At 42.5% G+C, this 13,515-nt stretch overlaps 1 protein-coding gene across 8 annotated transcripts in view; it reads left to right on the top strand.

Annotated features, from left to right (window-relative positions):
* The window catches only part of MAP3K13 (mitogen-activated protein kinase kinase kinase 13), a 170,754-nt gene extending 158,951 nt beyond the window's left edge, over positions 1-11,803 (top strand). For 7 of the 8 annotated variants that reach the window (XM_042903685.1, XM_042903684.1, XM_042903682.1 and 4 more), the window contains 4 exons: positions 3,725-3,795; positions 6,238-6,535; positions 7,666-7,763; positions 9,884-11,803. In XM_042903685.1, coding sequence (XP_042759619.1) covers positions 3,725-3,795; positions 6,238-6,535; positions 7,666-7,763; positions 9,884-10,019 — 603 coding nt within the window. In that variant the 3' untranslated portion in view covers positions 10,020-11,803. Of the gene's footprint in view, positions 1-3,724; positions 3,796-6,237; positions 6,536-7,665; positions 9,442-9,883 lie in introns of all 8 variants that reach the window. The other variant, XR_006193180.1, reaches the window with a different exon arrangement.
* Positions 11,804-13,515: the final 1,712 nt, after the last annotated feature.

The raw sequence follows: 13,515 nt of genomic DNA, 5'->3' as shown, positions 1-13,515 counted from the left end.
TTCCTCCCTCTCTGCCCCTCATGGAATTCTTTCTCTCTCCCTCTCTCTCTGCCCCTCATTCACTTGTACCCTCTCTCTGGAAAAAAAAAAAATCATACTGTACCTTGTTTAATCCAGCATTTTCCTCACCTAGTTGGCCATAATGGCTTTAAAAATAACATCTATTAATATCCCATGGAACTAGCCTTCTTCATAATATATTTTGGAGGAGTGTTTGCCTGGCTCAGTTGGTAGAGCATGTATGTGACTCTTGAACTTAGGGTCATGAGTTCAAGTCCCACGTTAGTTGTGGAGCCTACTTAAGAAAAAATAAAATATTAAGAAAAACAGTATATTTTGGAAAGCCCTGCCTTTATTAATAACCATCATGACCCAGCGAGTTCTTTGTCATTCAAACCTGTTCTTCTCCTCCTCACCCACTAGATGCCTAGGGTTTATTAGCTTGGAGGCAGTCTACCATAGTGGTTAACAGCATGAGCCTGGGAGCCAGAGAGAAATGAGTTCAAAGCAAGGCTCTTACATTTAGAACCTCTATGCTGCCCTTGTCTATAAATGGGGCAAATACTGGCCCCTGCCTCACTGGCTGATGTGGATTAAATGGGTTAATACATATAAAGCATTTTGAACAGGGCCTGGAACATAACAATCTTCCAAAAATGTTAGCTCATTTTGCTAATGAGTTAAAAATAAGATTATGTATGAAAAGTATTTAGCACAGGGCAGATACCCACTCAGTCCTTCAGTAATGCTTCACTTCAGCAACATTCAGCAGGAGCTCAGGTGAAGGAATGAAAGGGTCTAAAATGTAAATGAGCTTGTTTTGGTCAACTAGACATTTAAAAGAAGTTGACATATAATTCAGAATGACTAGAATCAGGGATGCCTGGGTGGCTCAGTTGGTTAAGCATCTGACTTCAGCTCAGGTCATGATCTCACAGTTTGTGGGTTCGAGCCCCATGTCAGGCTCTATGCTGACAACATGAAGCCTGGAAGCCTGGAGACTGCTTCAGATTCTGTCATCCCCTTTTTTTCTGCCCCTCCCCCACGCCCACTCTGTGTGTGTGTGTGTCTCTCTCTCAAAAATAAGTAAACATTAAATAAAAAAAGAATGACTAGCATCAAGAAGATAAGAAATAACAAGTTGGAGAGGATGTGGAAAAAAGGGAACTCATGTGCAGTGTTGGTGGGAATGTCAACTCGTGCAGCCACTATGATAAACAGTATGGAGATTCCTCAAAATATTAAAAATAGAACCACCCTATGACCTAGTAACTTCACTTCTGGGTATTTACCCAAAGAAAACGAAAGCACTAATTAGAAAAAATATGTGCACCCTTGTGTTTATTGCAGTATTGTTTACAATGGCCAAGATACGGAAATAACCTGAGTGTCCATCAATGGATGAATGGATAAAGAAGATATGGTGTGTGTGTGTGTGTGTGTGTGTGTGTGTGTGTGTGTGTGCACTTATACACACACACACACACACATACACACTTACATACATACATACATATATTCATACATACATACAATGGGATATACTCAGACATAAAAAAAGAATGAAATCTTGCCATTTGTGACAACATGGATGGACCTAAAGGGTATTATGCTAAGTGAAATAAGTCAGACATAAAGAGACAGATACCATATCATTCACTTATGTGTGGAATCTAAAAAACAAAACAAATGAACAAAGAAGAAATAGATTCATAAATGTGGAGAACTAGTGGTTGCCAAAGGGGTGGGGGTGGGGGAATGGGTGAAATAGGTAAAGGGGTTTAAGAGGTTCGGACTTCCAGTTATAAAATAAATAGGTCACAAGGGATGAAGAGTAAAGCATAGGAAATATAGTCAATAATACTGTAATAACTTTGTAAGGTGACCTATGATAACTATACTTGTTTTGGCAAGCATAGCATAATATATGCACTTGTTGAATCACTATGTTACACACCTGGAACTTATATAAAAATTAATTACACTTCAATTTTTAAAAAAAGAAGTTGAAGCTGAGGGCTACTATCTCAGAACTGTATTTCTTCTCCCGAGTGCTTCTCCCGAGTGACTAAGCATTCCCAGAGATTAAGTTGTGTTTTGGGTGCTCTTACTCCCTATATGGCCAGTAACATGTATTTTTTTCAGTAACAACTTTATTGAGATATAATTTACATACCATAAAGCTCTCCTATTAAGTGTACAACTCAGTGCTTTTATTCATAGCTATGCAGTCACCACCACAACCAATTTTAGAATATTTTCATCATCCCACAAACAAACCCCGCACCCTTTAGCAGTCACCCCAGTCCCCTCCTAAGTAACATGTATCTTTGAGCCATTCTGATGCCATTTTGATGCATTCTTTGGGCCCACGGGCCAGGAAACACACACCCCATACATTTGGCCTCCCTGGAACAGCACTCCCACAGGACAGTTCAACTTCTCTCGACCGGGATACACTTCCGAGGTATACCTAGGGTAAATGCTCATCTCGGCAGTCAGTATAACCCCATGCCTGTCTTTACTACTCAAAAAGGCATATCAGAATACAAATTGGTAAGAGTGATGGATATTAAAACTGACTTTAAGGGGCACCTGGGTGGCTCCGTTGGTTAAGCGTCCGACTTCAGCTCAGGTCATGATCTCACAGTCTGTGAGTTCAAGCCCCACATCAGGCTCTGTGCTGACAGCTCAGAGCCTGGAGCCTGCTTCAGATTCTGTGTCTCCCTCTCTCTCTTCCCCTTCCCCGCTTATGCTCTGTCACTCTCTGTCTCCAAAATAAATAAAAACATTTTTAAAAAAATTTTTAAAAACCCTGACTTTAAAAGTAAATTATCCTCAAACTTTGGTACGATTACTTGGGCCCAGTTACCCACCTCGCAAGGGGTGATAGTAATCCAGTGCATCATGATTCTGTGGGTAAGGACAGCTGATTTTAAGTGTGACTGTTCTTATGTCCTCAAAGAGAAATGGACTCTTCCTGTGAAGGAAGATCATCTTCTCAGGACACTTACCCAGACTTCCAGATGAACCTCAGAGCCCTAGCAATCACAAGGCCTCAGATGTCCCAAGCAGAGCTCCTTTATCCTGGCCAACATGCGGGCTCAATAATGTACTGAGCACCTGTTTAGTGCAGTGTATGCAGTGTGGTATTCATGGTGGAATGAGAAATACAATACAAGATATGGCCTGACCCTCAAATAATGTATGCCTTAGTAGTGCAAATGATACAAGCATAGTAACTATAATATTAGTGAAAAGGTGACTGGTGACATAAAAGGGGGAAAGTAGTTGTTAGGTTTTGAAGAATTGAAAGATCACTTCTTGGTGGAGTCCCTGTGTCAGGGCCTGGAACCATGAATAACAATAATTATAAGGCTGCCGCCAAATCCAGACCTTGTCTCTAGTTTCCCCTCCTCATCGCTCACCTTGGACAGTCTCATGGAGTCCTCACCTACCTGAGGGCAAGGCTCACATTTACTCAGGTCTGTGTGTCTTCCAGCAAAGAGCACAGACCCAGTCATCATGGACACTGAGGAAAAGTTGCTGAATGAATAAATATATGTTTATATATGTTTAAAGATGACATTCAGCAAACTACTATTCAATGCCTTTTTATTATAATTAAATCTTTTATATGGAGTGTGTGTGTGTATGTGTGTATGAGAGAGAGAGAGAGAGACAGAGACAGATTGAGGTAAAACTCTCCCCTTGTTCTCCTCAGAGTGGAGATGACTCCTCAGAAGAAGAAGAAGGGGAAGTAGATAGTGAAGTTGAATTTCCACGAAGACAGAGGTAAAACCAATAAACACCTGTGACTGCTTTCATTGTAATGGGGAAAATCCTGAGTTTGCCATACCTCCTGTTCAGTCACAGATCACCTTCGAACAACCACCTGGTAGGGAGATTTGAACTCACAATTCTTCCTTTCCCATTGCCACATTTTGGCGGATGGCTATGCACAGCAGATTCTAGTTCATCAGAATTCATTTCTTAGGAACTTCAAGATGAGGAGTATAAATATGGATTCAATGTGCATTTGAGAATGTAGTGGGAATTTTATGAGAGATGGCCATGCTGTTTTGTGGATAATATCATTCGTTTCTGGTGTACCTCCTTTTATTAGTCTCTTGGGCTGCTATAACAAAATACCACAGGCTGGGTGGCTTAAACAATGGGAATTTATCTTTCACGGTTCTGGAGGCTGGGAAGTCCCAGATCAAGGTTCCTGGTGAGGACTCTCTTCCTAGCTTGCAGACAGCAGCCTTATTGCTGTGTCCTTACAGGGTTGAGGTGGGGGAGTATGGGACAGAGAAGGTGGAGAAGGGAATGAAGGGAAGGGAAAATATCTTCCTCTTATAAGATCACAGTCCCGTGGGATTTTGGACCTGCACTTATGATCTCATTTAACCTTAATTATCTCCTAGGAGCCTATCTCCAGATTCAGTCACACTGGGGTAGGGCTTCAATATACTAATTGGGGTGGAGGTGGGAGGGAACACAGTTCAGTCCATAGCACTCTCCATGCCTTGGATTTTATGCCTCAAGTTAAGTATAATTAATTAGGTTGAGTCCTCCTTCAACCCAGCCTTAAAAATAGCTTCGTGCTTAGCCAGAAATAGTCATTGTAAATTAAAGAAGTACTACATCCCCCTACTTCTAGAAAAGAGCTGCCCTTATGTAGGAGTGGGGAAGGTAGTTTTCCTCCAAGAAAGCCTTTTCTGCAATTAGGCATTCTGTTCTTGAAGAATATGGCTCTAAGAATCTGCCAGAAAGGTTTGTGTACCTGCCCAGAAACAGGAATTCTCTGCAAACCAAGGGATTCCTTTGGTAAATTGTATTCTGGGTCCCAACGCTGTACAAAGAATTGAAATCTGTTCTCATCCCCTGAGCTATTCCTGCCACATTGCTATTGCTGCCTTATTGCCTCCTTGGTTTCTCCTATGCAGTGAGATTGAATCTGAGTAAAATGTCTTTTCGTTCTCTGAACTCACTCTACCGACATCACAATTACGTGACTCCCAGCTTTGTTCCCATGACACACCATACACTCAGCCCACCTAATGGCTTCCCGCCTTTCTTGTTGGCCATGATGCAAATTATATGTATGTTTTTACTGCATGGTTTTCCTTTTTATAACATTTTGCTCCCTATCTCTTTTCTGGATTCCTAGCCTTGAGATGTTGTGTAAGTCCTACTTTAATTTCCTTCTCCCACAGGCTCTTTTCAGGTGTCCTTGATCCCCCCAGCCTTGTAGCCTATCACCTGACCTTGTCATTGGCGAGGCTCAGATCGTATGCCATCAAAATCACTTTGTACTAAGAGATACAGAAAGATCTGACAATGACAGAGGAAAAAGTCAGTCTTCTTTTTATTATTTGTTTTCTTTTGAAACCAAAGTGAACTAACAGCATTCTTATTTGCTAGGCTACTTATAAACAATGGGGAAAAACTGAAGAACTTTTGCAAATTCTCCCTCTGCTCCCCACCCCCTGAAGATTTTGCCTCATCTGAGCTAAACCCACATGTTAACAGGAATCAGTCATTAGCTGACTAGGCAGTGGCCATAGCTGCAGAGGGAACGTTCCTTCCAAGCTCATCTGCACTGGGGGTTGGCTGACAGGACGGACACACGTGGCCTTCCACAGCCGCCATGCCCAGTGGGAAATGCAGCTGGTAGAGGATGACACTGAGCAGGGTATGCGTAGACCCGGCCCAAGCTGCAGCTCTGCCTTCTCTGATGGTGTGGCCTGGAACAAGTCACTTTCCTTGTCTGGCTCTAGTGTTATGGCCTGAGAAATGAGTTAGACCAAAGAATCTCTCAAGACTCGTTTACCTGTAAGAATCTGGGAGGTCTGTGTATAAGCAGCTGAATTTCAGTTTGAACTTTTCCATACCATGCATGCGTGTACACAACTGTGATCAGAGCTGCTGAGTTTCTCAAAGACCAGTAGTAGCCATCAACAGTGGAGTGTACTGTTTAGCCACATAAACATACAAACCAAATGAACAGGAAATGCAAATTTCCTTCTCGTTTGCTTTAAAATTTAATAGTGTTGGCTCCATAGCTCAGGGGTTAGAGCACTGGTCTTATAAAATATGATAGTGTCTATCCACCTGGAGTTTTGAGTCTCCCTCGGGGGCAGGGAGGAACCTAGAAAACCTCTCACCAAGGCTATGGTCTAAGAACAGTAGCTGTTCCTGTGATTAAGGTCCTCTGGTTTTTTGTGGTTCTAGGCCCCATCGCTGTATCAGCAGCTGCCAGTCGTATTCAACCTTTAGCTCTGAGAATTTCTCTGTGTCTGATGGAGAGGAGGGAAATACCAGCGACCACTCCAACAGTCCTGATGAGTTAGCGGATAAACTGGAAGACCGCCTGGCGGAGAAGCTAGATGATCTGCTGTCCCAGACGCCAGAGATCCCCATTGAGATATCCTCGCATTCAGATGGGCTCTCTGACAAGGAGTGCGCCGTGCGCCGCGTGAAGACGCAGATGTCTCTGGGCAAGCTGTGTGCGGAGGAACGTGGCTACGAGGTGGGGCTTCTCCTGCCTTCTCCTCTGATCACTGTAGCTCTTTGGGTTTAGAGCATACTCAAGTCATTTAGGGTATAAGATAAAACAACTGCCTCCTGGAAGTAAGTAGAAGTGCAGAGATCCACAGAGCTCCCTGAAATAAAGGCAGTTCTCCTAAATGAGGCACAAACATCGAACTGCTCGGGCATCCTTTCTTCTAAGATTTAACTCAAACATCTCCTTCTCCTGACCCCATCTCCCTTGTGGTTAAGGGTATGAGCCTCCCCTCTCCATGTCCCCTGGATGATGCTCTCATAGCACAGGGAACACTTCAATGCCTGTCCAGTGCTGCCTTTGAAGGCAGGATAGCAGAGTGGTTGTAAGTTTACACGTGGAATCTGACTGCCTAGATGCCAGTCCCAGCCTGAGTTCTCTACTGACTGACCACAGCATTGGGCAAGCTACTAACCTCCCTGTAGGTCAGTTTCCTTATCCGTAAAATGGGAGTGATTAACAGCACTTATCTCCTAGGGTGCTTGTGAGGATTAAATGAATTCCCTAGATGAAAACCACTTACAGCAGTGCCTGGCACATAGTGAACACTATGTAAATGGGGCTGAGGTGGTATTGCTATAATTGCTATCATCATCGACATCATCATTTTTTTTCTTCCAAGATTTTCCTTAAATTCCAGTTAGTTAACATATAGTATAGTAGTTTAGTATTGACTTCAGGAGTAGAATTTAGTGGTTCATCTCTTACATACAACACCCAGTGCTCATCCCAACAAGTGCCCTCTTTAGAGCCCATCCCCCATTTGGCCCATCCCTCACCCACCTCCCTCCAGCAACCCTCAGTTTGCTCTCTGTCGTTAAGAGCCTCTTATGGTTTGCCTCCCTCTCTGTTTTTATCTTATTTTATTTTTCCTTCCCTTCCCCTTGTTCATCTGTTTTGTTTCTTAAATTCCACATATAAGGCCATGTCATGTTTATATGTCTTGTCTCTCCAGAAGCCCTGCAAGGACAGGACCTGGTCTCATGTATCATAGCCAGCAACCCAGCACAGTGCCTGTCCTCTGGGAAGTGTTCCATACATGTTTACTAAGTGATTTCCCAAACAAATTCAGGTTTTCTTTTGTCTCAACTTTGCAGAATCCTATGCAGTTTGAAGAATCGGACTGTGACTCTTCAGATGGAGAGTGTTCTGATGCCACAGTCAGGACCAATAAACACTACAACTCTGCTACTTGGTAATGAAAGAAAACCCATCCTGAAGATCTCATGACTATACTGGCATTTCAGATCCATCCCACCCCCAGACTCTTCCCACTCTCTCCCTGCTTTTTCGTCTGGGAAGAGAGCTGCCCCCTCTTTCTTACCCCTAGAAATGAGCTGCAATAACAGGAACATGAGACTTCGCAAATCTCTTGGAAAAAAATATCCAAATGAAATTAAGTCTCACTGAACATTTCAATCAAGAATGGCAGGGATCTATTTTATTGAATATTCTAGCTACTGTAACATTGATATTTATTTTTGTTTGACATTTTAACACTTTGTACTGTAAAGAGTGAACTATATATGATATAGAGACAGACACAATAATTTCTTGCAAAAAGAGAGAGAGAAATAAAGGAAGAAAGAAAAAAAAGAAAGAAGTGGAATTTAGGAGCAACATCATTGGGAATTTGTGGGGCCAGGAGATATTATTGCTACTTGAACAATGGGGACCAGTTCTTTTGGCCATAAGAGACGAAGAAGAGCCAGAGCAAGACATACTGATTATTTTAGAAAACAAAGAAAAGCAATTCCAGGTAACTTGTGAACAGACCACATTAAGTTCAACCAGCTTGCCCACATGGGTGATGGAAATGATCTAGAAGAGACTGATGACCAGATACTTGCACCCAAGGTCCTTGAGGGCATGTGCTTCCTCTAGGAGGAAAATAGACAACTACACATCTGGAAGCTGATTTCATTTTAAGAACTTGAAGCAGCATTTGGTAGTGAGACTTACAGATAGCATCAAGCCTTGTCTTTGACAAATGCTTCCCTTTTTAATGCTGTCATTGTCATTACCTTGACAAATGTGTTACCTTGACCAATGTGTTGATTTTTCAGACTCAAGTGCCATTTTCGTATAGCCTATTTCCTTTCCACCTGTTGACCACTTCCTTTGGGAAAAAAGGCAGGGGGTGCCAAAAAGAGAAAAAGGAAATTTACAACAGTATTAGAAAAGCAAATGTGGAATTTGTGAAAGCGCATTCTCACAATGTCTCAGTTCAGCTACGTGAAGAAGATCAGATCACCCCTCTGTGGAACCAGGTTACTTGTCTACTAGAGTCATATTGATTCAAACAGAACAGACTTTGAAGGCAGCTAGCGTGTGTGTGAGTCTGTCCAAAGTCCAATCCCGAACCACCCCCTTGTTTTTATTCATTAACTCATTCTATCTGGGAAGCTTTAGTGCCTGGCTACCACTATCAGGATAAAGGCAGCATAAGCAACTTGTAAAAGTCAACCCCTCCCACATTACAGTAGCATTTTTGTTAAATGCAACTGGTAAAGTGTATTTTACTGCACTTTGGATCAATGCAGTTAGAATAATTGAATCTGGAAATTTATAGAAAGAACAACTGATGCTGAGCAGCAATTAGAGAGATTTTACATTGTCCAAGACATGAGGTCCTGGCTTGTCTCTGGGGTCACAGTCTTTGAAAAGCATCCCAAGGAATTTCATCATGCCTCAGCTTCAAGGAAATTTTTATCTAGAATTTTATATAAAAACGGGTGTTGGCCTAGTTTCCATCTCTGTCTCCAAGATAGGTTACTGTCAAACAACCTCTCTAGGCTCAAGACCTGAAGAACATGGCTTGACTCTTTGACACTGCATCACGTTGGACATTAGGAAAGACTTACACATTACAGGTATTAAACTATTTCCAGCAAAGTTGAAAACGTTGCCCTCCGCTGGGGGTCGCCGATTGCATCAGCCAAAAAGGAAAGGTGGAGGGAATTTAGAGCACTTCCTTTGCTTGTCTGATCCCTCCATGTGTTTACACTTTATGTTGAGTCGTTGATTTAAAATTTAGTGTCTATAATTTATAGCTCTTAGGTAAGATGAAGGAAAATGTTTAACTTATACAGAGAGCAGTATTGTTTGCATTAAATTATTCCATTTTGTATAAATTCTGTAGCTGGACTACATGAAAGATCTTAAGTTATGGCATTATTATCACTGTTATTTTGTTTTATAATAATTATCATTCTCATTTTCTGTCGATCAGAAGGTGTGGCTTTACAGTGTAGCACAATGATTGTGTTTATTGCTAACCATGAATAATTATGGGTTTTTATGATTTTTATGAAGGAATGAAAATGGAACTGCCATTTGGGAGCTCCCTGGTATTCATCTTAGTTGTATTCCCTCATTTTCTGTGTGCAACAACAATCATCTGAGGATGCGGGTTCTGCCCTGGAGGCCAGTGGATGCACTGTGGCTTTGACTTGATCCTGAAAGCTCCCGGGTGGGCAGATGACTGAGTGGATGGACAAATACTTCAAAAGCTGTAAACTTTCTCAAGTTTCTTAAGAAATAAAATCATGGGACTACATTAGAGGCAAAAAGAGAATTATTTAGTCCCCTGGGAGGAGCCGACCTGAGAGTTGCTGCCCGGGGCCCATGGGTTAGGCAGATTCAAGAGCAGGCAGCACAGTTTGTCATCTCCTTCTTTCCAGGTCCCATAGTACCAGCTTTTTACTTCTCCTGGCTGGGAGTAGCAGGGAAACATAAAAAGAAACAAGCAAACAAAAAGAATATGTATATCATGACATTGACATAAAATGCCTAGCTATGATGTCATCCCGTAATAAGACTAGAGGCATTCTAGAAGGAGGCCTACTCACTTAGAGGGTGATTGGGCCGGAAAAGTACCTTAAAAGGCCATATTTTCCATCCTTGGACTTCAGACCACACTCAACTGTGAATCTCTCTGGTTCATTTCTTCTGGGAACTGAGAGTTCATCTCTTGAGACTTCAGACCACACTAAACTATGAATCTCTCTGGTTCATTTCTTCTGGGAACAAGTCTATGTCCCCTTTCTCTCCACCATAGAACACACTTTAGCTCGTCCAGTTCTTGCCCACCTGTAGTGGCAAAAGGAAACAGGAGGGTCAGCTTCTGTCTTACATCTTTCAGTGATGGTCTTCCTCGAAAACCTACACCTGATACCTCATAACTTTGATGTTTTTTGAATTCCCAAATATGATAATGCCATATACCTATCTGGGTTAACTGTTATAAGCATGTTAGGGTAGTAGACAGTGTTGAATCATGAGTCATTCACTGTATTGTTGAGAGTTGAATAAAGCTCCACATTGAACCCTTTTATTTATTTATTTATTTTTAGTAGAAGTGACGAGAGGCTTCAGAAAAGTCTAGGTTAAAAATAGTCTAGGTTAAAAAGAGAAATGCCTTCTCTATCCCAGCCTTGCCCTTCACTGCCTGCCTTGAGCTAACCAGGACAATTTTGAATCTGTGTGTGTTTCTTGGAGAACAGCTCCACATCCTCTGAAGAGTGCTGAATCTTAGAGCTCAGGAAATTGAAGAGCTGATCCTTCAGTCCTGAGGACTGTGCCACAATGCTTTAAGGAACCTTAAAAGACTGTGATTTCAAGCTTCATTGTTGATGGAAAGCTTAACCCCCTTGGGATCAGTGTCCACATTCATTTAGCATCTGTTTTTGACTGACTGCAAGATAACGAGTTTTAATTTGTGTTGCAGATGAACATTGGTTCTGATTTTCATCTATTTCTAGATCATGTCCTCTGGTAACAATTCCTATTAAAATTGCTTTGCAGAGGGACTGAGAAGCCAACATTCACTTCGAAATCATAATAGACCTTACCGCCACTGAAGTTTAGACCTGTTTGCAAGATTGGGGGAGCTCCTACTCAAAAAGGATTTGGTATAGCCTACTTGAAGTTCAGATATTTAAAACTTTAGTATCAACAAACCATCCTTCTAGAATTAAGGATTTTTTTGTAGGACGTACTAGGTACTGGACATATATTTCAGGGCCTCATTGTGCTAAACTTCCCTCTTATCCTAAGTAATAGATACGATGATTTGGAATTTTCCTGGTACCAACCCAATTTTAAATGCCCTCCCCTACTGTGAAGCCCTGACACATCCTTTCCGTGTGAATGCATCCTCACTGATCACCTAATTTACTTTTTTATCCCCATGACTTTTTGTCTCAAGTGTTCCCCCTTTTCGTAAAATGTTCCTACTTGAACTTCCTGGAACCGAATTCTCTAGGATAGAACATACTTGGAATGCAAGGGATTCCTGCCTTGCTCTGCAGTACAGTTTGCTGTTTTGTTTTTCCACGAAACCAGAAGCCAATATACTATCACATACCGCCACCTACCACCTCCACCCTAACACCCAAGACTGATGTTATTTCTTGATCGCCATATTCGTTCCCACCCAGCCCGGACACAGCCTCAGAACCTCTCATAACACAGCACTTGGAGAAACAATGACAGCTTGATTGGAAAAGGGGACATCTATTTCAGCATCCCAACTCGAACCTCACAATTTTCTCAAGGTGGTTTGAGATCTTGAGTTAGCCCTGAAGGGAGAATGACAGGACCACACCAGTGTTCTCCTTTTGGAGCCCACCCTGTGGCTGTGGAGGTCAGCACCACTGGCAGGAAAAAGGCCACTTGCTTCCACCCACCGCCCTTTTGGACTACAATTCCAACTGAATAATTTCCAGTCACTGATGGATTGAATTCCAAAGTGTCTCTTCATTTACGTCATTTCATTGTGTTAAATAGGCATGTTCCTCCCTCCCCTTCTATAAACAGAAAGCTAAAGTTAGGTCCCAGTTACCTGCTTCTTTCTTAGACTCTGTGAGGCTAATGTATCAAAACAGTGTGATATTCTTAAGACTTTGACTTGTACTGTCAGTATGAATTTAGTGCCTTTCCAGGCAGCAAGATTTTTCTTCTTTGCTGATTTCATAGAATAAATGTCCTACTTACTATACTCATATCACCAATGTTACCAACCTCACAGACTAGCACGTAAGAATTACATTAGTCTGTTTGCATGTTCCAGCCAGTACTGCAAGAGCCTATTCAAACTGGAATGAAGTAGGTTGCCAAGTGGAAGAGCCTTCTGGAACCTGGAGCATTTCTCAGGGACAGGTGGCACAAGAGGGGAGCTCTGAAAGCACTGCTCTGAAAAACAGGGTTACGCCAAAGGAGTTGGACTAAAGCTTTTGTTAACTTGTCACATGACCAGAACATGACGGCAGGATTTCGTAGAGACAAGCCCCTAGGCAGATGCAAGGCCACTGTAAGAAAACTTTCGGCAGACCCCCGACCCCCAGGCTTACTCTCTGGAGCCACTTCACCACACTCGGGAATGCTGCCTCCTGGCCCCAGGCTGTTGCCCAGTGACCTGACAGACGGGGTCCTCCAATGGTCATACACAGAGGGACCCTGCAGCCAGAATGTGCAAGCTCTTAGGAAGATAGCCTTTTTTTTTTTTCACAATTTTTTTTTTTAACCTTATTTATTTTAACAGAACAGGGGAGGGGCAGAGAAGGAGAGACAGAGGGAGAAAATCCCAAGCAGGCTCCACACTGTCAGCACAGAGCCCAATATGGGGCTCAAACTCAGGAACTGTGAGATCATGACCTGAGCCGAAGCCCAGAGTCAGATGCTTAACTGAGCCACCAAGGTGCCCCAAGAAGATATCCCTTATTGACCGTATCATCTGGGTGGCTTTCCACCTCCAGTGCCCTCTTCTCAGACTCTGGAAGTGGGAAGACCCACTCTGATTCTTTATTGCAATAATTTGAGTTCCTATCAACTTGGAGCAAATTCTTTTTTGGGGTTAAGTCTCAAAATGAGCTTCCTCATCTGTCTCCCTGGACCTCCAGTACCGTCAGTCCCCTGCTCCCTGTGGTTTCTGATGCCAGCTCCAT

This window comes from Panthera leo, chromosome C2, assembly GCF_018350215.1.
Source record: "Panthera leo isolate Ple1 chromosome C2, P.leo_Ple1_pat1.1, whole genome shotgun sequence".
In the NCBI taxonomy this organism is placed as follows: domain Eukaryota; kingdom Metazoa; phylum Chordata; class Mammalia; order Carnivora; family Felidae; genus Panthera; species Panthera leo.
This window is presented reverse-complemented; position numbering and strand designations above follow the sequence as displayed.